This window comes from Pituophis catenifer, unplaced genomic scaffold (genome assembly GCF_029215685.1).
Source record: "Pituophis catenifer annectens isolate HBS135680 unplaced genomic scaffold, rPitCat1.0.hap2 SCAF_9, whole genome shotgun sequence".
NCBI classification, from domain to species: Eukaryota; Metazoa; Chordata; class Lepidosauria; order Squamata; family Colubridae; genus Pituophis; species Pituophis catenifer.
The window spans coordinates 15538417-15563894 of NW_027256889.1; the positions used below are offsets into that span (position 1 = coordinate 15538417).

The window sequence follows — 25478 nt, forward strand, 5'->3', positions numbered from 1 at the left end:
CCCACCTACACAGCTCCACAGTTATGAACGATGAGACAATTTTTAATATTACACTGGGTTTCATAAACTGAATCTGATTCTAATGTGCTTTCTGACTGGATAACCAGTGATAATGTCAGACCTGCTTCAACTTAAACCTCTAAATAGAAATGTTCCTTGGCCCCATTTGTTGAAAAAGCTTTATTTTTTATTAGAAGTCAAGCGTACTGCAGTAATGCATAGCCGGAACTGAGAATTGCGTTCCAAAATCCCTAAATTCAACTTTTGCCTCCGTTAGCTGCCTTCCATCAGACCAATCAAGTTCAAGCAAGATGTTTTGAGAATTGTCACTTCAAGGGTAGGTTGGTATGCAGCTGCCTTCTTCTCCCAGCCGGGTGACTTTGAAGCAGCATCTCTGTGAGATACAGCAATTACTTTCATTTTCCTCCAAGCATCTCCCCTCTCATCCACCCTCCCCATAGTTCGTGGCAGACTGTCACCATGTGATATCGAAGCATAAGCGAGTGTGAGGTGGCAGCTGACAGATGACATGATCTGCTCCTATAGTAATGTGGAATGGCTAGTAGTTAGAGGTGAATTTGCACTAGAAATGCAGATATTGAAGCTCTTCGAAGCCCCTCTAATTCCTTGACTGCCAACAGTCTGTGTTGAATTGTGGCGTTGTATCATTTATTTTTTAGATTTATGTGCTGCCCATTTCGCACAGAGGCGATTGTTTTGGAATACTTTCATTAAATGTATGCACCGAGCAGAAATTCTGTTGGAAAAGGACAACAAAAGAAACTCCAGCAGAGAATCATCCACCCTGCTTTGAAAAAATCTTGGGAGCTTCTGTCAAGTATCTAACACACCAGATGAAAAGATTAAGAATCAAGTTTGGCAGCATCACCTAGCTAAGAGATGCACGCACCGATAAACTTGCCTTCGAAAGCATCCAGATGAAAATTAAGGTTTGGGCCTAGCAGTTTCAAATGAAGATGATTGTGCCTCTGAGCATGTTTAAGGAGACTTTGTTTTCCCAGTAATAGAGAAATCTTCCTTCCTTCCTTCCTTCCTTCCTTCCTTCCTTCCTTCCTTCCTTCCTTCCTTCCCTCCCTCCCTCCCTCCCTCCTTCCTTCCTTCCTTCTTCCCTCCCTCCCTTCTTCCCTCCCTCCCTCTCTCCCTCACTTCTTTCTTCCTTCCTTCCTTCCTCCCTACCTCCCTTCTTCCTTCTTTCCTCCCTCCCTCCCTCCCTCCCTCCCTTCTTCCTTCCTTCCTTCCTTCCTTCCTTCCTTCCTTCCTCCCTCCCTCCCTCCCTCCCTCCCTCCCTCCCACCAGGATTTGGAGTGATGTCGAAAGGATGGCTTTTTTGGAGATAGCTCTGGGGTGGTATTCATTTACCTTCACTATTGGTTCGCAAAGGAGTATGCAGGACCTCCGCACATGTGCAAAGCCTTCCATGCATGCGCAGGACATAAAAAACAGGACGTGATGACATCTGGGCGGGTGGGCAGAGATTCCTTCAGCCGCCGCTACCAGTTTGCCCGAACCAGATAGAACCAGCTGAATACCACCACTGAATAGCACTTAGACTTATATACCGCTTCACGGTGCTTTACAGCCCTCTCTAAGTGGTTTACAGAACCAGCCTATTGCCCCCCAACAATCTGGGTCCTCATTTTACCCACCTTGGAAGGATGGAAGGCTGAGTCAACCCTGAGCCGGTGAGATAAACTCACTGCTGGAAACTCAACCACCAGAGAACCTTTGGCGCGAGTCCCAGACTATGGATTGCCTTTGGTCTCAACTCTTGGTATTTTTGGCAAATGGCAACATGGGTTCCTTTTGCCATTTTTTTTAAAAAATTATCTTAATTATATTTATTTTAATTTACGATCTGGATAATTGCCTTGACTTCATAGTTACATTCTATAGTCTGTATTTTTAAAATTGTTGTGAAAGCGCCTGAAGTGTCTGTGTTAAAAAAAAAAAAGTCGCCAGGGTGTAAACAAATGATGTGTGAATCAGGCTTTTGTTATTTTAAATGAGATGGAGCTGTGTCTCTGGAGTTTATTATATAGGATAGTTTTGAAGATCTGATGTTTCCAAAGCAACTTACGTCAAAGCAAAATGTTTGCAAAGCAGTTTATGCCAATCCAACCTCTTGAGTTTCCTTCTTGAAGTGATTCAGATGCTAGAGCTGATAAGGAAAGCACTCTCCCCATCCCCCACCCCAACATGGGAGGATCCCTGAGAAGCCTGGAATGACACGGTAGAACCAGTGGTGGGATTCAGCCAGTTCGCACCACTTCCGGAGAACTGGTTTTTAACTTTCTGAGCAGTTTGCAAACTGGTTGTTGGAAGAAATCATTAGATCAGAGAACTGGTTTTTAAATTACTTGAATCCCACCACTGGGTAGAACTCTTGGTTGCAAAGTAGATGACACTATTGCAGTTCCTACAGTTCAGCCTCTTCCAGATGTCTTAAGCAGTAGTGGGTTGCTACCGGTTCACACCAGTTCGGACGAATCTGTAGCAACGGCGGTGGGAGGCTCTGTCTGGACATCATCAAATACGCTTTGCACATGCACGAGTGAACCGGTAGCAAATGTAAGTGAAACCCACTACTGGTCTTAAGGCAAGAATTCTGATAGTTGCCATCCTACCTCATCTGCCTCATCTAATGTACAGCATGGGTTTCTCCTTGAAGAAGATGCTAGGGACATGGATTGCACAAAAGGAGAGTCAACCAGTCAACCCTCATCATAAGGTGATTCTGGATAGAGTTTTTCTAACCTTCACTTCCAGCATCAGCCATCTGTAGTGGAATGTAGTCTGGATTCCCACTGCATTCCAGAGGAACAAGAGACAGCAAACTTTAGGTAGTTTGGTTGAGAGAAAGAGAATCAGGAAGGTCTTTCCCAGGAGTTCTGAGTATATCTTTAATGGTGCAAGTACCGTATTTTTCAGAGTATAAGACACACTTTAGTTTTTGGGGAGGAAAATAAAAAAAAAGCTGATTGGCAAATGGATCAGCCTCCGGAATACCCCCAATACCCCCAATCAGCTGTTCCCAGAGGTGAATTTTAACAACAGGTTCCTTGGTTGTGAGCTCTGTGCCTTGCTTTTTTTTCTGCTTTTTTTTCTGCCTCTGAAACTTCTGAAACTCCATTTCAGAAAAAAACTTTTTTTCCTGCCTCTGAAAGCCTCCAAAACAGCTTCAGAAAAAAAGCCTCTGAAGCTCTGTTTGGGGGCTTCTTTTCTGAAGCTTCATTTCTGATGCTTTTTTCAGCCTCTGAAACCTCCGTTTGAGAAGCTGGGTGGGGCTACATTTGGAGTATAAGACGCACCCAGATTTTCACCCTCTTTTTTGGGGGAAAAAGGTGCATCTTATACTCCGAAAAATACGGTAGTTTGCTTTAGTTTGGAAAGATTTCTGTCTACAGGTGAGGAAACTTCTTAGAAGAAACTCTGTGTGCCTTTCTTGGTCTTTGACCTGACATCCTCAGACTAATTGGATACCAAGTTTTACATGCCCTGAATGTTCAGCAAAATCGACAAGAATTTGTCGATTTTGCAGTACATTTTCATATTCATATTTTAATCAGTCCAACCTAATAAAACAAAACAAAACACAGACGCTCCTGTGAAAGTAACATGTTCATGGTTGACTCAAGTCACAGATGATTAAATCTTCTTGCACAACCTCCACCTTTTTTTGAACCTGACCTTTTGATTCAAAAAAATTAATCATCCTTTGATTGCTATTCAGCTACACCATTAGAAAAGGCCTAGAAAATGAGCGTAGGTAGTTTCAACCATTGTGTCTTTGGGAACTTTGCTCCAAATTATATTTGGTTCACCCCTGTGCCTTCCTCCCCGGCAAGTTGCTGAAGACTGCTGATGAGGGAGAATCTTTTTTTTTTTAAATTTGATTTATATGCCGCCCTTCTCTGGAGACTCAGGGCAGCTTACAATGCGCTAAGCAATAGCCTTCATACTTTTGTATATTTATACAAAGTCAGCTTATTGCCCCCACAAACTGGGTCCTCATTTCACCTACCTTAGAAAGGATGGAAGGCTGAGTCAACCTTGAGCCTGGTGAGATTCGAACTTACAGTAATTGCAGAAAGCTGGTGTTAATCACAATGCTATCAGTCTGCTGAGCCACCAGGCCCCAGAATCTGGTGGTGTTTTTTTGTTTTTGTTTTAAAACAAACCTAGAATAGCAGTGTTCTTCCAAGTGACAGTCACACTTCTGAGCTGCTTGCTAGAAACCACACGAAATGTTTACATGGATATAAACTTGGTTTTATTTAAGCACATAACGAAAATGATATTAAATTAGTTCAATTACAGTAACAACTTATTTCCACATTTTTATTTCCCCCCCCTCCCCAATTCTATTAAAAAATTACAATTTAGCAGCAATTTTTAGAGAATTCTGCAGGTCATAGCTAAAGCTTTGAGGAATAAATGCAGTTCGGGGACTTTAGGCTAGGCCATAAAAAACTGATAGGCTAAAAAAAGTGACAGCATTACTCTACCTGTATTTGGTTTCAACAATAGACCTGTTAGCCAGTTAGTTGGTTGGTTAATAGGTAGGTCTGGTATTACTTCAATGGAAGACCAGAAGGACATCCAGGGATGTAGGCTAGACTGGAAGAAGTCAATCATCAGAGGAATGTATATTCATGCCTATAAATATAGAATGAATTTTTTTTTCCATATTTTTGGGAGAAAGTTTTAGGAAGTTGGAGATTTCTAAACTATTGGTGGGGGAAAAGAGCTGAAATCCTGTTTACATTTTATTTGGGTGCTGCCAAGGAGGATGGATGTGGCCATTTTATTTATTTGGGGCACCCCTTCCCAGATTTTCAAGGCAAAACATCCCTTGCAAAATGGCCTGTGTTGTCAAAAAAAACCCATGATGGGCAGCAACTAAGTAAAAAAAATATGTACCTCTTGACTGGATGTTGAGGCATGGCAACTGGACTTCTTTCCTTTTTGGTCTGAAAGATTTCGTTGCTTATCCAAGTAGCTTCTTCAGTTAGACCAGTGTTTCTCAACCTTGGTAGCTTAAAGATGGGTGGACTTCAACTCCCAGAATCCCCCAGCCAGCAGCGCTGGCTGGGGGATTCTGGGAGTTGAAGTCCACCCATCTTCAAGCTTCCAAGGTTGAGAAACACTGAGTTAGACCAAGTTGGTTAGGGGGATCCCATATAAGTTAGTTCGTTGGTTAATTAGAGGGGCACCCTAACCAACTTGCTCAGACTGAAAAAGCTACTTGGAGAAGCAGTGAAACGTTACAACGAGAAGGAAAAGAGATCCAGTTGCCATGACTCAACTTCCAGACAACTCTACCTAGAAGATGACTGAGAATTTTCATTGAGATGTATGTCTTGAGTTTCTTCCAGTTCTATGATTTAAGATGAAGTCCAGGAGATGAGAAGAACGTGGCCCTGCTTCAGTAAAAATAGGAAGAAAGGTCTGGATTTGCATTTTCTTCAAAATTGCCTGAAAGAATTGGCCAAGTCGTGCTCCCGTTAAGCAACAATTGGGAAAACAGCATCAGTAGTAACACCGCAGTTGTTGTCTTTCATGGACATGAGGATGTAACCGTCGTTGCCCCAGTAGGTGGACCAAGAGTTCTTGATGAGCCAGTAAAGCTCTCCTTGAAGGACACCATAACCGACAGCCAGGACAGCATGATCTAGCTGACCCCTCTTGTTTTCTAAAAAAAGATGGGGAAAAAAAAAAAAGAATCGACTCAGAACAAAATGGCGTTTTGATATGTGTGATTAGGCAAAAGAATGCACCACAGCTCCATTGAGGTTACGTAGTGACCCAGGCTGGGACTTTTAAATCCTGAATTTACAGAACTTGTGAAGATTAAATGGTCCTGTTTATTACTGCAGTTATGAAAATGCAGATTGTAGGCTTCACAACCGCAGTAATCAACGATGCAATTTCTCTGCTTCTCTCTCTCTTTAGAGCTGTTCCATGATTCACAGTATTATCTTTTAGGGATGTGAATTACAGTTAACCGATTGAGAATTCGAGAAACCTCAGTGTTATGACCACTGGCATCAAATAACGTCCATCAGCATTCTTTCTGCAATCCAAAATTTGCAAACACACACAAAACATCTACGTATTCTCTCCCCTCCCCTACAAAACCAACATGCTTCTAAAAGTTTTATATAAACAATCATAAATGTCTTTTTAAAAAAGAATTTTTTACGTTGAAATTATCTTATTGGAGATATATAACGTTTCAGACAAATAGTTATCCAATCTCTTCTTAAAAACCTCCTGTTGAAGCACTTAAAACATCTGGAGACAGATCTTTCCACTGATTACTTGTTCTAACTGCCAGGAAATTTCTCCTTATTTCTAGGTTGCTTCTCTCCTTGATTAGCTTCCATCCTTTGCTTCTTGTCCTACCTGCAGGTACTTTGGAGAATAGGTTGACCCTTCTCCTTTCTGGCAGGTATTAGAAGACTGCTATCATGTCTCCCCTAGTCCTTCTTTTCATTAAACTAGACATAACCCATTCCTGCAACTGTGTTGTGACCCCGACTCCCGAGCCTGTCCTAACAGAGGAGGAGGACCCAGAAGGTGATGGGGAGGAACTGACAAGGCCTCCTTCTCCAGGACCCTCCTTTCTGGCAATGCCTCAGGTTCCATCCGAAGGCCAGGAGGAACAGCCTGGGATGTGCCAGGAGGAAGGCATATCGGAGCACCAATTGATAGGGAGCGAGGATGATGAATCCTGGCTTGATCCCAGGCAGCGTCAGAGGGAGAAGCGTGCGCAGCAACGGAAGAGGCGTGGAAGGGCCAGAGATTGAGCTGAGTCACGGAGCCATGTCCCACCAGGAATAAAAGTGGGTGGGATTGCTCTTCAGGCTTTGTGACGGACAAAGTTAAACCCTGAAAGTCACATCGTGATCTCTGAAATTCGGCTTGGATATATTTTGGACTGAACATTGACTAAACTCTTGTCTCATGGATAATTTGTTGCTCCTGGAACCAACTGAAGATAAGTCCTCTTCTGCTTTATGGGAGTGAAAATGATCTTGGCAGGCATTCAGCAGTTTGCTGCCAAAACCTTGGTCTGCCAGGAATTCTAATCTGTTTACCTAATAAAATATTGGCAGATGTGCTTGGTATTACGTTTGCCTGTGTGAGGAAGGGGGACAGAACAAACTGTTCTTCATATGTTTTAGCCTCCAGTCCCCTAATCCTCTTTGTTGGTCTTTTCTTTTTCTCTTTCTAGAATGTCAACATTTTTTTTTTTATATCATAGCAATCAAAGATGGCCTAGCTAGTAGTATCAATTTGAATCTATTCTGGATTGGTGAGCTAGGAATGGGAAAACCCTATTGGTTATACCTGCATTTGTTGTTTCCTAAGCTCTTTGAATGGGATAATGGATTTACATATTGAAAAACAGGACTGTATCATCTGGAGATTAATAGTCATAATTATGCTGCACACATAGCCTAACGAATCTTTAACACAGGCACACGGATCATTGGGTAGGTGGTCCTGCAGGACAACTTTCCCTTCTCAACCACCCTTGCTCAAGTTAATCCAACTGGGTATTCTTCAAAACTGGTATCCCTTGAGATGTTAAAGGGGCATGGAAAAACTGTGGTGATTTAATTCACAAAAGCAAGAGATGCCATGTGTAATAAATGTATTATTACTATAATGAAAAAAAACGAAAGCAAATAGCTGGAATGGCAGGGGACGACTGCTGGCAAATTTTCTGCTACATATTTTTCTATTCCCTGAACACATCCCCTGTAGACATTTTGGAAATGGAGGGAGGGGAGGGAGGGACGGAGGAAGGAAGGAAGGAAAGATAAAGGGGGAGGGAGGAAGGAAGGAAAGAAAAAAGGAGGAGGGAGGAAGGAAGGAAAGATAAAGGGGGAGGGAGGGAGGGAGGGAGGAAGGAAGGAAAGATAAAGGAGGAGGGAGGAAGGAAGGAAAGATAAAAGGGGGAGGGAGGGAGGAAGTAAAGAAAATGGGGAGGGAGGGAGGGAGGAAAGATAAAGGGGGAGGGAGGGAGGAAGGAAGGAAAGATAAAGGGGGAGGGAGGAAGGAAGGAAAGATAAAGGGGGAGGGAGGAAGGAAGGAAGGAAAGATAAAGGGGGAGGGAGGGAGGAAGGAAGAAAAGAAAAAGGGGAGGAAGGAAGGAAGGAAAGATAAAGGGGGAGGGAGGAAGGAGGGGAAGATAAAGAGGGAGGGAGGGAGGAAGGAAGGAAGGAAGGAAGGAAAGAAAAAGGGGGAGGGAGGGAGGGAGGGAGGGAGGAAGGAAGGAAGGAAGGAAGGAAGGTTTCTTCCTTCAGAGTGGAAGCCAACTTAGCTGTAGAAAAAGGAAGGATCTGGCTGAAATATGATATAAGTAGATTTCTCCTAAGGGTAGAATTTGGGCCCAGTTCCTGCTAAGTATGAACTGTTTTTGGAATGTAATTTCAAGAATGCAGCTTGATTTACCAGTTCCACATTAATGTGGTAAGCTATGGGTACTTCCACACAGCATTATTTTTGCTCCATCAATGTATTTAAGTCAACTATGTCATTATGTCAGTTTTGGTTTGCTAAACCTGCTATAATCTATAATAAAAGTACATTAAAAAAAAATAAATAAACCAGAAGAAAATTGGCTCAGATGCTTAAGGAAGGAGACATCGTGGAGATCAGGCTGAGCACCCCATGGAGCAGGGGCAGCTCGGAAACTTACTGCATTTGGGCTCGTAGTAGACCCCATTAGAATAGAAAGAGAAGGTCCTGTGGGAGGCATCGATGCTGACAGAGACAGGTCCGTGCTTGTAAATGGCGGCCTTCAGAGCAGTCGTGTTCCCAGAAGTGACGTTGACGTAACTTGAGAGCTTGCTCACGAGGTGAGTCTCGTTGCTGTGACAGTAGCCATTCTGGTAGGAAGAGAACACCCCATAGTCAAGATTCCATTGGCTGTAGCATCCATTCCCCTTGATCTCTGAATGCCCTCTACGAATACAGGTAGTCCTCGACTTACAATCATCCACTTAGTGACCGTTCCAAGTTACAACGGCACTGAAAAAAAGTGAAACCGTTTTTTCACAGTTACGACCTTTGAAGCAACCCCATGATCATGTGATCAAAAATTCAGATGCTTGGCAACTGGTTCATACTTATGACCGCCACCGTGTCCCAAGGTCCTGTGATCCGCTTTTTACGGCCTTCTGACCAGTGGGGAAGCCAGATTCACTTTAACAGCTTTATTACTAACTTAACCAGCAGCTGTGACTCCCTTAACAATGGTGGCAAGAAAAGTCGTAAAATGGAGCAAAACTCACTTAACAAAGGTCTCAACTAGCAAGAGAAATGTTGGGCTCAGTTATGGATGTAAGTTGGGGACTAAGTTGTAAATAAAGGCATAAAGATGCATTGACAAAAGCGATAGGGAAAAATAAATCCATGGGTGTCTATGCATACACAGATACATGAGAGGATACAAGCATGTCGGAATTAAGTGCAGTCAGGTGATGGCATGAAAGGGTACCTGGATGTCAGATATTAAATCTGGGTTATAAATCCCATTTTTGGGGGTCAGTCGTCACTTAGAACAGTCAGCATGTAAGTGGTCATAAGTTGAGGACCATCTGCTAAACAACTAATTCCCACAACACTGTCAAACTCTCTAGAAATAACTATCATTATTCTCATCCTCACTATTACCTATCTCCTTATCTTCTTATGACTATAACGTTGTTGCTTGTATCTTATGACTTATATTGTATGATTTATGTTGATAGCTTATTTAGTATACATGAGTATCACTAAGTGTTGTATCTAATGTTTTATGATGAATGTATTGTCACAATGATTACTATGCTAATGATCTATCACTATTGTTGTATGTACACTGAGAGCTTATGCACCGGAGACAAATTCCTTGTGTGTCTAATCATACTTGGCCAATAAAGAATTCCATTCCATTCCACTCCATTCGTCCAGTCCAGTCCAGTCCAGTCCATCCCCTTCCCTCTCCTCCCCTCCCTTCCTCTCCTGTCCTCCCCTCCCCTCCCCTCGCATTCTATTCCATTCCATTCCATTCCATTCCAATTCCATTCCATTCCGTTCCGTTCCGTTCCGTTCCATTCCAATTCCATTCCATTCCATTCCATTCCATTCCATTCCAATTCCGTTCCGTTCCGTTCCATTCCATTCCATTCTAAACTGGAAACAACTACTGGTAGTTGCAACCAGCATCTCTTTCAGAGCAACTCTTAAGCCACACCGATCTTTTCCACACAAGCAGAGGTCTTCTGGATCCCCCCCCTAACAGACGGCCCTCCGTCACTCACTTGTCCTTTGTAGGGCCCATATGACTCGGTGGTGGCGATGCCGCCATGTTTTAGGATCCATTCAAATGCCTGCCATTCCTCACCGCCGTCGCAGGCGTAGTTCCCAAAACCCCAGGAGCAGTCGATGAGAATTTGTTGAGAGAGCGAGATGAGATGCCCCGTCTGGGGAAGAGAATAAAACACACTTAGTTCAGACTTGGTTGCATTTCCTGGCAAGGGAGCAAAGCTACCAATTGAGGTTCCTTACTGCATCAGAAAAATCACAGGGAAGGGTGTGTAAGTTTGTGTGTATACGGTGTTTCTCTTTTTTACAGAAAGCAGCTTCATCTGCTAGACCTTGAGGTAGTCCTCAGCTTACAGCAATTCATTTAGTGACCGTTTGAATTTACGATGGCACTCAAAAAATTGATTTATGACTGGTTTTCACACTTATGACCATTGCAGCATCCCAGGGGTGGGTTCCACTTACCTTTACTACTAGTTTGCTCTGCTGCGCATGCACAGAAGCTTCTGCACATGCGCAGATCACCAATGATGAAGTCGTTCCTGGTGGGCGGAGCCTCCCACCAGTTTTACTACTGATTTTATAGAACCAGACAGAACCGGGAGCAACCCACCACTGCAGCATCCCCATGGTCATATGAATTCAGGCGCTTGGCAAATGACTCATATTTATGACAGTTGCAGCGTCCCGGGGTCACATGATCCGCTCTTGCGACCTTCTGACAAGCAAAGTCAATGGGGAAGACAGATTCACTTAACAACCGTGTTACTAATTTAACAACGGCAGTGATTCACTTCACAAGCGTGGCAAGAAAGGTTGCAAAATGGGGTCAAATTCACTTAACAACGGTTTCGCTTAGCTACAGAAAACTTGGGCTCAATTATGGTCTATTGTTCTGCTTTGCAAAACAATAATCCTTCATTTCCATTAAGAAGGGTCACTCCAGTCGCATCCTTTGGAATCCTGGACAACACAGAGTTCTGTGCAATATGAATGACAAAATAAGAGTAAAACCTGATTAAATTTTTATAAATATCAGAAGCACCATTCCGCCCCCACAAATGAGGGAGTTGATTTTTATTTTTTTTCTAGCCTTGGATAAGTGTGGGCTCAGCTCACGAATTCGTTTTCTCTGTAGGAACAGTTTTAATCTCTCTGGTTTTGTTCTGTTTCATTGCTAGAGCTGCTGCTTTCTTCTTTTAAAAAATAGAAATAAAAATCTCAATGGTATAATTTAGAAGACTATAGCTGGAGCAACTTTTGAATAGTAACTTTTGAATATTACTTAGTGTATGTGGGTTTTGTGTGTGTGTGTTTTTTTTTTTTTTAAACCACAGTCCCAAAAGCCTTACTGAGAAATCACCAGGACATTGATCCGTGTTTCTAAAGATCTTTAGAAAGTGTTTCCAAAAGGTTATGTACCAGGGCTGTGTAGTGCATCCAGTTTGAAGAAATACTTTGGAACATAGATTTGGAACACGACGAATGCGGCAGCTTTCCCAACTGAGCCCAGAGCTCTGCATTGTCTTACAATGTCTTTTGTGCAAAATAACCGATGGAATAGAAATAGAAGTCATACTTGGTAGATTTGTTGGCTGTAGAGGTAGTCCTAGACTTACAGCCGCAACGGAATCCCAAATTTATGTTTCTAAGTGAGTTTTGCCCCATTTTACGACCTTTCTTGCCACGGTTGTTAAGTGAATCACTGTAGTTGTTACTTTAGCAACACGGTTGTTAAGTGAATCTGGCTTCCCCATTGACTTTGCTTGTCAAAAGGTCGCAAAAGGGGATCCCATGACCATCATAAATATGAACTAGTTGCCAAGCATCTGAATTTTGCTCACATGACCATGGGATATGCCGCAACCTTGGCTGAAGAGGTTGTAAAAAATGCTTTTAAAAGCCTCTGACGATCCCAGCTGAGCTGTGTGATCATCAGAGGCTTTTTTTTTACTTTTAAAAGCATTTTTTCAGCCGAAGAGTTGTAGAAAAAAATACTTTAAATTTTTTTTTAAAAAAAAGCCTCTGATGATTGCGGGGCTCAGCTGGGCATGGGGAGAGCGGGGGCAGGGATTTTTTGCTACCGGTTCTCCGAACCATCCGCTGCCATCGCTACCAGATCGGGCGATCCGGTCCAAACCGGGAGCATTTCACCCTTGATTGGACTAGAAGACCTCCAAGGTCCCTTCCAACTCTGTTATTCTATTCTATTAATACTAATCTAATCTATATCTATATATCATCTATACCTATATCTTTATCTATCTATATCTATATACCTGTATCTATATCTATCAATCTTTATCAATATGAGGACAGATATTGACAATTGAAGACCCAGTTTGGTATAGTAGTTAAGGTGCTGGCCTAGAAACCAGGAGAATTGTGAGTTCTAGTCCTTTAGGCATGAGAGCCAACTGAGTGACTTTGGGCCAATCCCTCTAGCTCAGCCCACCCTATCCCACAGAGTTGTTGTGGGGAGAACGGATGTTGTGAGTGGGGTGGATGGATGGGTGGGTGGGTGAATGGATGGGTGGGTGGGTGAGTAGTTGGGTGGGTGGGTGGACAGATGGGTGGGTGAGTAGTTGGGTGGGTGGGTGGACAGATGGATGGATGGATGGATGGACGGACAGACAGATAGACAAATAGTGGTTCTTGGGCACCCTACATGAGAAGTATGCAAAGCATTGGAGATGAAAAACTTTCCAGTCTTGAAACATTCTATTGCACGTTCAAGATCTCAATTCTCCCTTCCAAACAATTAGCCTGAACGTACTTTGGAACAGGGTCTTTTTAATTTGAAGTGTTTTGCACACTCCTAACCAGGGATGCTATTCAGCAGGTTCTGAAGGTTCTAGAACCGGTAGCGGAAATTTTGAGTAGTTCAGAGAACCAGCAAATACCACCTCTGGCTGGTCCCAGGAGTGGGGTGGAAATGGGGATTTTGCAGTATCCTTCCCCTGGAGTGGGGTAGGAATGGAGATTTTGCAGTATTCTTCCCCTGCTACGCCCACCAAGCCATGCCCACTAAGCCACACCACGCCCACCAAGCCATACCCACAGAACCGGTAGTAAAAAAAATTCCACCACTATTCCTCACCAATATCATCCAAATTCTAAGGAAGGAAACAGTTCCTACCTTAAGGAAAAGAGCTCCTTCAAGGGATCCTGTAGTAGAAAAACTCCAGCAGGACCCACACACAGCCTGGTCTTTGACAGGCGTCACTGCCCCTGGAAAGAGCAAAGAGAAATTTTTGCATGTTTTCCTTGCCATCCTCCTGCAGACCTCCTGTTATACTGTTTACCTTCACATGCTGCCAGACAAGACCAGAATCCCATACTTTTTTTCTTTTTGGCAATAGTAAAAATCCAAAGGATATCTAGAACAATGTTTAACTTTCATTCACCTACCCTGGAAGAATCGAGTTTTTAATTTTTTGTCTTTTGCATTTTCTATCTATGCCATTTAGTATTTGTACCCAGATCCACTCTTTGTCACATCAGGTGAGGACTAAGGCTATTTCTCCATTAGTGATTTTCAAAATCTTCTAGTATTCCCCTATTATCACTGGTGATTTGAAGCCTGTTCTCGTTACTGTTGTTTTGGTAGAGTAATGGTTGAATGATTCTAGAACAGGGGTCTCAAACTCAAGGCCTGCGGGATGCTTAGATCTGGCCTCCGGGGCTGCCCTGAAAACCGTTTTCGGCCACAGAGGCCTCCTGTAGCCCTCTGCCAGTGAAAACGCAGAGGACTATCAAAGCAAACTAAAAACAAAACAAAAGGAGAAATGTTTCCCCTTTTGCATTTGCACATGCAAGAAAGGACAGGAAAGGAGAAAGGGAAAGAGGAAAGAGGAAAGAAAAAGAAGGGAAGATGCGAAGAGAGCTAGGAAGGAAAAAGAAGGAAAGAGGGGAAGGAAGAAGAAAGGAGAAGGAAAAGGGAAGGAAAAAGAAGAAAAGGAAGGAAGGAAGGAAGGAAGGAAGGAAGGAAGGAAGGATATAATGAGAGAGAGAGATGGTCTCAGGGAAGTCCTGTCTTAGCACTTGGCCACCACAGGTGTCCCCGACATGAGTGACGTCAAACTGGCCACGCCCCCTGGCCACTCCCCATGCCCCCCTGCGGTGAAACACAACCCTGATGCGGCCGTCAATGAAATTGAGTTTGACACCTCTGTTCTAGAAGACGTGATCCAAGAGAGCAATCAGCAAAAACATCCTATGATTAATTACAACAAAAGGGAATAGAAGGAAAATTAGAACACTACTATACTGTAGTTTGCAAAGAAATGACAAATGTCGGAAAAGGAAGAGAATCCTGTCCCCCTGTTTGAATGAAAACTATTATAAAAAAACAAAACAAAAAGTCAGGAAACTGATTTATTCCTAACATCAACCCACACACGCTTCTTGGTTTCCGGCTTACAGTGAAGGACAAAGCCAAACCTTGATGTTGGTAAATCATTCTTAATGGCCGTGTGCTGTTGGAACGAGGCCACGACGGCTGAACAAGTAAGTGGCCTTGTGGCGAGATGGGTGGCAAACAAATTTACAATAAATAAATAATAAAGATTTAAAACTGCCTATTTTTGTGAATTCAATGGAGAAATAGAAGGTCAGCTAGAGATACAGATGTACAGATAGTCCTTGACTAATCATAGTTTATTTAGTGACCGTTTGAAGCAGGGGTGGTATTCACTTATGTTCGTGAACAGCTCACATAGGTGCGTGTGCGCCTTGTGCGCATGCGCAGAGTGTCAAAAACGGGATGTGATGACATCCGGATGGGTGGGCGGAGCCTCCCGCAACCGATGCTACCGGTTTGCCCAAACTGGATAGAACCAGCTTAATACCACCGCTCTTTTGAAGTTACAACAGCACTGAAAAAGTGACATAACTGTTTTTCACACTTATGACTGTTGCAGCATCCTCATGGTCACATGATCAAAATTCAGCAACTGACTCATATTTATGATGGGTTGCAGTATCCCGGGGTCACGTGATCGCCTTTTGTGACTTTCTTTTTTTTTAATTTCTTTTTTTTTTAAACAAACATACATAAAATCATATAGCCATTTTCAATTATACACAGTGTGTTCGTTGGTTACAAGTCTTTTGTGCATCTTCACCATATTCATAACTTACAGTTTACCTAAATTCTCATATTATCGATCTCATATATAGCTATGTATTATTATTCTCATTAATCATTTATTTAACTATAGCTATTCTTCCCTCATTTTGTATAAAACATTCTAAGATTTGAGTTAAAATATTATAACATTCATTTCATCATCCTAAATCAATTCAATAATAATAGATCTTTATGTTATATTTTATACAATTCTACAATTCCTGTGTTATAAAAATCTCTATCATCTTTCATTTCCATATTTTTTTATCTAACCATTGATAAAATAAGTTCCATATCTTATAATATTGTTTATCTTCTTGTTCTCTAATTTCAAATGTCAATTTGCTCATTTCAGCACATTCCATTATTTTCTTAATAACTTCATCTTGCATTGGTATTTTCTCATTTTTCCAATTTTTAGCAAATACAATTCTAGCTGCTGTTAATACAGCCTTTTGTGACTTTCTGACCAGCGAAGTTAATGGGGGAAACCAGATTGACTTAACAACTTAACGACTGCAGTGATTCACTTGCCACAACTGTGGCAAGAAAGGGCGTAAAATGGGGCAAAAACTCACTTAACTGTCTCGCTTAGCAACATAAATTTTGGGCTCAATTGTGGCCATAAGTCGAGGACTACCTGCATGGAAGACGAGGCGGCATGGCTGAGAAAGAGAAAAAAAGTTAGACAGCGTGTCATGCCTGATGCGAGATTTAGAAGTTTCCCAACTTCAGAATGACTCTGGATGACTTAGTCTTAAAATAAAAAAGTAATAAACAGACAAGCTACACAAAACCACCTATCCATAGTTCCACCAAAATCCTATGCCAAGGCCTGGAAGACTCATCTGTGCTGCTTAATGACTGTCCCTGTCAAGATTGACTTGAGTTGACTCATCTTTTACTAACCACGTTCTTCCCGAACCAGCAATACATACCATAGAGTCGCCAGTCCAAACTTTCTGGCAAGATGAGGCCTGTGTAAATCTCCTCAGGGAACGGCTTCCCCTTGTTGGGTGCCGTGCTCTTGAGTTTCCCCCTCATCACAGCCATCTCTTCCAAGGTGAGATCAGCCAGGTGATTCAGGGCCAGCTTAAAGGGAAGGTTGGCTCGATTCTTGGAATGGACGAACCTGGGAAAGGAGGAGGAAGAAGAAGACCTAAGCCAGGTACTACCGTGTTTCCCCGAAAATAAGACCCTGTCTTATATTTTTTTGAATCCTGAAATAAGCGCTTGGCCTTATTGCCATACGTTCAAAAACCCGATTGGGCTTATTATCAGGGGATGTCTTACTTTGGGGAAAACAGAGTCTATATCAGGAGTCTGCAACCTTGGCAACTTTATGACTTGTGGACTTCAACTCCCAGAACCTCTCAGTCCCTCTATCCTAAGATCAATTTGGGTGGAGAGAGTCAACGCGTAATGGACGCCCACTAAAAAGGCATTCTCTCTCTTTTCTTTCTTATGCAAATTGTGCTTTCTTCACCTTCTTGATGAGGAAGAAACAATTGAAATTGAAGATATGGCCCACATGTTGGGCTTGTACCTTCACAAAATGGTGGACAATGGTGTCTGGCTTCTCCTAGAACCCTTAGGGACTAGAACGCAGATAGCAATAGCACTTAGACTTATATACCACTTCACAGTGCATTACAGCACTCTCTGAGCTGTTTATAGAGTCAGCATATTGTCTCCAACAATCTGGGCCCTTATTTTACTGACCTCAGAAGGATGAAAGGCTGAGTCAACCTTGAGCCTGGTGAGAATCAAACCCTTGGCAGTGGAATGCAGAGTTAGCCTGCAATACTGCATTCTAACCACCACGCCACCATAGCTCTTAAGTTGGCCCCACCGATTTTGGGGACTCTCAAGTATCCAGGCTTGACTTCTGGATGAGTTTTTCAACCTTCACTTTTGGTACCTTATGAGAACTTTTGGCACTGGTTCTAGGCCTTGCTGGATTGCTGCTTGTTTTGACAAGCGTTGTTTTATAATGTTCTTGATCATGCATTTCAATCTCAGATGTAAACTAACTTCATCATTGATACTAAAGGATAACAGCGGAATGGTTTACATGCTAATGCCTCCAGTGAAGCAGAAACTCAAAACTTGGCTGGTGAGATGGGAGAAGAAGCTTTCACCTTGCCACACGTATCTTTGTACAAATGGCAATGAAAGCCTTTGAACATGCGTTAAAATGGCACAGCAGAGCTAAAGTCAGAATATTAAGGAATAGTAAAGGGAAAAGGGTGCGACCAACTATTTGTAGAATGTATCTTTCAAGTCTTTCCTCCAATAATGAGCACATTTGCTGATTATGGAGAAAGCTCACCTGACATAGCCAAGATACCTGCAAATGTTTTTCATCAGAATAAGAATAACAGAGTTGGAAGGGACCTCGGAGGTCTTCTAGTCCAACCCCCTGCTCAGGCAGGAAACCCTACACCAGGAGTCAGCAGCCTGCAGCTCTGGAGCTACATGTGGCTCTTTCACCCCTCTGCTGCGGCTCCCTGTCACTCAAAATATGTGTCACAACCTCCAATGTGTGACACCCGCCGGCACGCGATTTATTGAACTTTTCAACTCCTGGTAGGCCAACCATGGATAAATCTAAGAAAAGAAAACTTTCAGAAGAAAACAAAATGTTTAATTCAACTACATATGCTGGTTTTGTGGCCGCTCAAGAAATAGTCAGGCACGGGAAGGGTTTTGTGGCTCCCGGTGTTTTCTTTTCTGTGGGAAACGAGTCCAAATGACTTTTTGAGTGTTTAAGGTTGCAGACCCCTGCCCTACACCATTTCAGACAAATGGTTGTCCAATCTCTTCTTCGAAAAACTTCCAGTGTTGGAGCACCCACAACTTCTGGAGGGCAAGTTATTCCACTGATTAATTGTTCTGTCAGGAAATACTTCCTTAGTTCTAGGTTGGTTCTCTCCTTAATTAATTTCCATCCATTGCTTCTTCTCCTGCCTTCTGGTGCTTTGGAGAATAGGCTTACCTCCCTCTTCTTTGTGGCAGCCCTTCAAATATTGGAACTTTGCTATCATGTCATCCCCAGTCCTTCTTTTCATTAAATTACTTCTTTTCTCCTCTGGCGCAGTGGTTAGAGTGCAATACTTCAGGCTACTTCTGCTGACTGCTGGCTGACTGCAATTTGGCAGTTCAAATCCCATCAGGCTCAAGGTTGACTCAGCCTTCCATCCTTCCAAGGTGGGTAAAATGAGGACCCAGATTGTTGGGGGCAATAGGCTGACTCTGTAAACCGCTTAGAGAGGGGCTGTAAAGCACTGTGAAGTGGTATATAAGTCTAAGTGCTATTGCTATTGCTCTCCTGTCCTTCTATCAGCCTCCCTCCCTCCCTCCCTCTGCCTCTTCTCTTGATGCTTTGCACACCTCATGTTGTGGGTGAAGGTGTGTTTCCGATGTTCCATCTCCTGCTCAGTGTCATAGCTCTTTCCAAAGCGTTTTCTGTAATGGTGGAACAGACTGTGGGCACGATCCTCCTGTCCACCAACGAAGTCAGCCATTGGATTGGCCATGATGTGGTGCTCTGTGGAATCTCCTGGCAGCTCATCACACAGTTTTGTTTCTAGGGAGGAAGAACAACGCATATGTGGATGTCACAATACCCACGGAGCACCAAAATGCAATAATCCAGTTCACAAATCCAGAGAAATATTCTGAAACCAGGGAATCTGAAGAGTTCTAAGGGCTGGCTTGACTACAGGTATGTTCACTGTCTTGAATTCTGTGTAAAAAAGTGGGATAAAAATTAAAAATTGAGGATAATATGCAGCTTTAAACCACATTGCTCTCTTTCGCAAGAATAAATTATTCCTATCTTACATGATCCAAGTTGCCAAACATCAAATCAATATAGGAACACAGAGAAGGGAAGGGCAAACAGCTCCAGGCCAGAAAGTCATTAAAAGATCATATAAATTTCCAAGTGCCTTAAGCAAGTGGCCTACGGAGAGGGTGGAAATTGCATCTGAAGCGCTGTAATACAAGCCATAAAATCTGTCCAAATTAAGATCGTATAATATCCCTGCAAACTCCCTTGGCCCTGATAGGGTGGAATGGAAGAAGAAAGAAGAAGGAGAAGGAGAAGGAGAAGGAGAAGGAGAAGGCGGAGGAGAAGGAGAAGGAGGAGAAGGAGAAGGAGAAAAAAGGAGGAGAAGGAGGAGGAGAAGGAGAAAAGGGAGAAAAAGAAGGAGAAGGAGAAAAAGGAGAAAAAGGAGGAGGAGGAGAAGAAGGAGAAAAAGGAGAAAAAGAAAGAGGAGGAGGAGGAGGAGGAGAAGGAGGAGGAAGAGGAGGAGGAGGAGGAGAAAAAGGAGAAGGAGAAAAAGGAGGAGAAAAAGGAGGAGGAGGAGAAGAAGGAGAAAAAGGAGAAAAAGAAGAAAAAGAAGGAGGAGAAGGAGGAGAAGAAGAAGGAGAAAAAGAAGGAGGAGAAGGAGGAGGAGAAGAAGAAGGAGAAAAAGAAGGAAAAGGAGAAGGAGGAGAAAGAGAAGAAGAAGAAAGGAGGGGGAGGAGGAGAAGCCTTTTCATTTGGGTGTTTCAGTTTTGGCTTGTCCTGCTAGGAACAGGAGCCTGTGGAGGTGAAAAATGGCAATTGGAAACCAATATAATTGTTGGGTTTGCAAGCTCAAAGGGGCACAGAAAGAAATAAGGAAATTGTGTTATCCCAGTTCAGAAATCTGTCAGCTGTTTGCTGTTATTGCTATGCTGTTCCTTTTTTTAGAGGCAGTCTTCAATTTATGACCTCAGTTGAGATCAGAATTTCTGTTGTTAAACAAGGCAGTTGTTGAGTCATGCCTGATTTTACGATCTTTTTTTTCCCCGGTGGTGGTTGTTAAGCAACTCATTGCAGTCATTAAGGGAATTCTGCACTCATTTAGCCAATCTGGCTTTCACCCATTGTCAAGGACATGCAGCACACTCCAACCCATTCAATTATATAAAATAGAAAAGGCCATTCAGGAGGGATGTCAGCTGGTCAAGAGCCAGATCCTAAGAAGCCACATCTTTAGAGAGCCCCATAGCTGGACATTCTAAATCAGAAGTCTTCAAACTTGGCAGCTTTAAGACTTGTGGACTTCAACTCCCAGAATTCTCCAGCCAGCTATGCTGTCTAAAGCTGTCAAGTTTGGGGATCCCTATTCTAAATGATGGTATCTCCCCCTATAAAATAACCTGATCCCATTTATATGAATCACCATTTCTCTGATGAAACCATTTCCACAGAGAAGTGGGACAGAACATTTGGGGGAGATATTAAATTCGGGACCTGCCCCAGTTGGGTTCTGTCGATATGATGTAGATTGTTTTCTCTTTGTTCTGTTGTTCTCAATCCTTATTTTTGCTCTAAGGCTGTTCACAGCTGTTTCAAGTGGAGTGGCACAGAAACGTCAGGGACAAATAAAGAAACAAATAAACAAGCAGATTAAAGAGAAGCTTGAGCTACTGAATGTACGGCATCCTAGCTGTCCCAGAAATGGACCAAATTAGTAAACCTACAAAGCTGAGGGGAAAAAAATGTCCATGGCTTATGTTTTTGAGGACAAGAACTCAAACGGAGTTTGCTATAGGCCAGTGATTCTCAATGTTGGCTGCTTGAAGATGTGTGAACTCCCAGAATTCTTCAACCAGAACACAGAAACTGAAGTTCACACTTCTTAAAGTTCCCAAGGTTAAGAAACAATGCTATATAGGCCATGTAGAAATATCATCATCATCATCATCATCATCATCATCATCTCAGGTTGGTTGAGACAACAGGTTGGATTTTACCTCATCTCACCTTGTCAAGCCACTGTATACTTTTCCGAGAGTCAAGGCCACGGACCCTGTAGAGCAGGGGTGTTAAACTCAATTTCATTGAGGCAGTTTGGTGGTTCGAATCTATTTATTTATTTATTGTTTATTGGTTCAATTTATATGCCACCCTTTTCCAGAGACTCAGGGTGGCTTACAAGGCGTTAAGCAATAGCCTTCATACTTTTGTATATACCTGCTTAGTAGGGCTTTCAGGCCCCCCTAAGTGGTGTTTTTTTTAATACAAAGTCAGCTTATTGCCCCCACAGTCCGGGTCCTCATTTTACCTACCTCGGAAGGATGGAAGGCTGAGTCAACCTTGAGCCTGGTAAGATTTGATCTCACCAGGCTCGCAGTAATTGCAGGCAGCTGGCAGCTAAGTGCTACTTTAACAGCACTTTAGTCCACTGCACCACCAAGGCTCCTAACCCTAGTAGAAGTCTCCTGCGTAAGCAGGGGGTTGGACTAGATGACTTCCAAGGTCCCTTCCAACTCTATTACTGTTACCTCGAAGAGCCGGGGGTGGGTGGGAGTGGTTTGGCTGGCAAAGTGCTGCAGGAGGCCGTGGAGACCGAAAATAGCCAGCAGAGCAGTGATGGGTTGCTACCGGTTCTACCTGGATCAGCGAACCAGTAGAGGCGGTGGTGGTGGGAGGCTCCGCCCACCTGCGCTGGACTCTTCTGTGCACGTGCAAAAGCATCACGTGTGCACACAAGCACACACGAGCGAACTGGTAGCGATGGGTTTTGCAACCCATTACTGCAGCAGAGGCACCATGGGCCGTCCCTTTGATATTTCCAGATTTAAGCCTTGAGTTTGACACCCCTGCTATAGAGTGATTCTCTACTCTTAGAACAAAAAGCATTTCCAAAACTTGAGCAATGCCTGCAGAGGTGCTCTTGCTAATTCTACCGTGCGCTTACAACAGTTCATTTAGTGACCATTCCAAGTTACAGGGAGTGTAACTTATGACCGTTTTTCACTCTTATGACACTTGCAGCATCCTCATGATGACGTGATCAAAATTCAGATGCTTGGCAACTGACTTGGTAGCTGCTCTTCCGTCTATTCATCAGCGCCATTCTTACACTTTTGTTCTCAATCTTTTAGTTTATTCTGTGCAATAGAACCACCCGATTGCTATCCAACCCAACATGGAGATTTAGCTTGAGAGTATACCAGGGGTGGGCTTCCAAAATTTTAGCAAGGGATTCTCTGCCCGGTTGCTGGGTGGGCGTGGCCATGGTGGGCATGGCCTAGTCGGCTTCCTGCACCATGTCAGGGGTGGGAGCTTTTGCCCTCCCCGGGCTCCAGAGGCTTTCCTCGAGCCTTGGGAGGGAGAAAATGGCCTCCCCAGGCTCCGGAAGCCCTCTAGAGGCTGAAAACAGCCTGTTTTCGGCCTTTCCAAACTTCCAGTTGGCCCGTTTTTCACCCTCCCAGAGCCTCCGCGTGCGCCCTGCACTTACTTGCATCCAAAACAGGCTGCGTGGGGACTCCTGGGAGTGGCGGGGTAGGGTGGGAGGATTAGCCACCCAGGAGTGGGATTTGGGGGTTCTCCGAATTGCACAGAATCTTAGCTAGAGGTTCTCCTGAACCCCTGCGAACCCCGAGCAACCCACCCCTGGAGTGTACCCTTTAGCTTCATTTTTTTCTCTCCCAGAAGAGGGTCTGCTTGGGCATGATGTGATTCTGATCCCTGCAGAGTTGTGAAGTTCGCAATGATGGTAGTCACCCTGTACACAATGGGCAAAAGCTCGAGGGCCCATCTCCCCATTATATTTTGGCAGATTGAATCCTTCTGACTCACCATTTGATTTCAGGACGAAGACGGAAGCTGGGAAGCTGTTGGAGAAGTCGCTGTAATTGATCTCATACTTGTCGTAGTGGGATCCCAGCAAGCTGTTGTAGCCCTTCATCTCGTAATGCACCGGGGTGACTCCACAGCTGGCGTTTGTCACCCACATCGTATAGATATTCTTCTTCTTGCCCCAGTTGGTTATGCTCTGCCACACGGAGGTGTAGATGCCTTTGAAGTATTCTTCTCTTACAAACTGGAGGAACAACAGAGAGAAGCCTTTGAAAGAGGCACAAGAGAGGCTGCGTTGTATCAATAAAAGAGAATATTTGTAGCTCAGGGTTGAAACGAGGGGTCTTCAGTGCTCTCTGAACTTGGTTGTTTTCTTGCAGTTCGGTAATAAAACATCTGCAAAAAAACAACCAAATTCAGAGCGCATCAAGGACCCCCCTCAAACTGCATTGTTCCAGTCAAGCTTTTTGATTGGAATTGCATACTGTACCAAGCCTGGTTCTTGTAACCGTATATCAGTGGTGATATTGAGCCGATTCTATTCTGCTCCGCCCACCTGCCCAGGTGTAGTCCCATTTTTGATGCTCTGCGCATGTGCGGAGATGGCACCTGTGAGTGAGGCGAGCATGCTCATGTGCGCGCTCACTTTTGCAAACTGATAGCGAAGGTAAGTAAATGCCACCCCTGCTGTATATGTATATTGCATATTGTATTGTATATTGTAACTGCATATGGCTGCAGGACAGGGGTGGGTTCTACTTACCTTTACTACCGGTTCGCAACGGAGCTGCGTGTGTGATTAAAGCTTGCGCAAGCGCTCTTCTGCACATGCGCAGAAGCGTTTTGATGACGTCAGGGTCGGTGGGTGGGGTCTCCCGCCAGTTTTACTACCGGTTCAATAGAACCAGTGCGAACCGGGGGTAACCCACCACTGCTGTAGGCTTTGGGTCTGGCTAGTCTAAAGAAAAGAAGAATGAGGGGTGACATGACAGCAGTATTCCAGTACTTGAGGGGCTGCCACAAAGAAGAGGGGAGGTCAAATTATTCTCCAAAGCACTGGAGGGGAGGGCAAGAAACAACGGTTGGAAAATGATCAAAGAGAGAAGCAACCTGGAATTGAGGAGAAACTTCCTAACAGTGAGGACAATTAACCGGTGGAACAGCTTTCCACCAGAAATTGTGGGTGCTTCATCACTGGAGGTTTTTAAGAAGAGACTGGACAGTCACTTGTCTGAGATGGTATAGGATATCCTGCTTGAGCAGGGGGCTGGACTAGAAGACCTCCAAGGTCCCTTCCAGCTCTATTGTATTCTAATTCTAATACACTGGGGGGGGGAAAACAACAACCCGAAAATTGGCTAAAGTCACTCAAGTTACTGCAGAAGAATTCATGGCTTACAAACCACAATATAGCTAAGCTAAAACGTCATGGTAAACGAAAGCCACATGATTGCTTAGGACAGGGGTGTCAAACTGGATTTCTTCGAGGGCCAGATCAGCATTATAGTTCTCTTCCGCGGGGCAGGAGTGGGAGGTGGGGAGCAGGGAGAGAGGAGACAGGACAGATGCCTTCTGCACTTTACTGGCCAAAACAGGGTGCGGAGGGGGCCATGCGCGGCCCATTTTCAGTCTCCATGGCCTCCTGCGGCACTCTGCCGGCCAAAAATGGGCCGCAGGGGTGTCTCGGGAGGCACCGCAGGCCGGTCCCCCAGGCTGGATTTAAGCACTTGCGTTTGACATCCCTGGCTTAGGGTATTATATGATCCCAGTCTTGAGACAACCCCAGAAGGATTAAAAAGTCCCATTATCCTCTTTGGTGTCCTCAGATTCATCCAGAGCTCAATGTTTTACTGTTCCCCTGCTTTGTTAAGAGTTTGGAGAATGGCTTTAAGAAACAATGGGAATCATCTTTGCAGATGTTTGGGGAATTTATTTTCTATTTTAAACCCTCCTCTGTCTTCATCTTCTCTTGGAGTGTAGCCTTGGCATGCTATACAGAGGAGCCTGGGTGGTCTCTCAGCCAACAGGAGTCACATACTCGTTGTCTTTTTCAATTGGCAGCTCAATTTTCTGGAAGAAGAACTTCTCATGGATGATTTAATCCATAGAGAAGTAATGATCGCTAGTGATACCAGGTGTTGAATTTGGCACCTCTACAAAGAAAGCAGGAGCTCTCCTACTGAATTACCATTCCTTCCTCCCAACTTCCTTTGTACGTGGAATGCACCAGAGGTGGGTTTCAGCAGGTTCTGACCAGTTCTGGAGAACCAGTAGTGGAAATTTTGAGTAGTTCGGAGAACCGGTAAATACCACCTCTGACTGGCCCCGCCCCCATCTATTCTCTGCCTTCCGAGTCCCAGCTGATCGGGAGGAAATAGGGATTTT

General features: G+C 43.8%; 1 protein-coding gene across 1 annotated transcript in view; it reads right to left on the reverse strand.

Moving 5' to 3' along the window:
• Positions 1-5156: 5156 nt before the first annotated feature.
• The window catches only part of LOC139321053 (digestive cysteine proteinase 2-like), a 57337-nt gene continuing 37015 nt past the window's right edge, over positions 5157-25478 (reverse strand). The window contains exons 5-11 of the mRNA XM_070949663.1: positions 23094-23337; positions 18866-19061; positions 16411-16604; positions 13481-13572; positions 10338-10499; positions 8732-8921; positions 5157-5713 (exon numbers count right to left, since the gene is read on the reverse strand). Coding sequence (XP_070805764.1) covers positions 5526-5713; positions 8732-8921; positions 10338-10499; positions 13481-13572; positions 16411-16604; positions 18866-19061; positions 23094-23337 — 1266 coding nt within the window. The 3' untranslated portion in view covers positions 5157-5525. The remainder of the gene's footprint in view (positions 5714-8731; positions 8922-10337; positions 10500-13480; positions 13573-16410; positions 16605-18865; positions 19062-23093; positions 23338-25478) is intronic.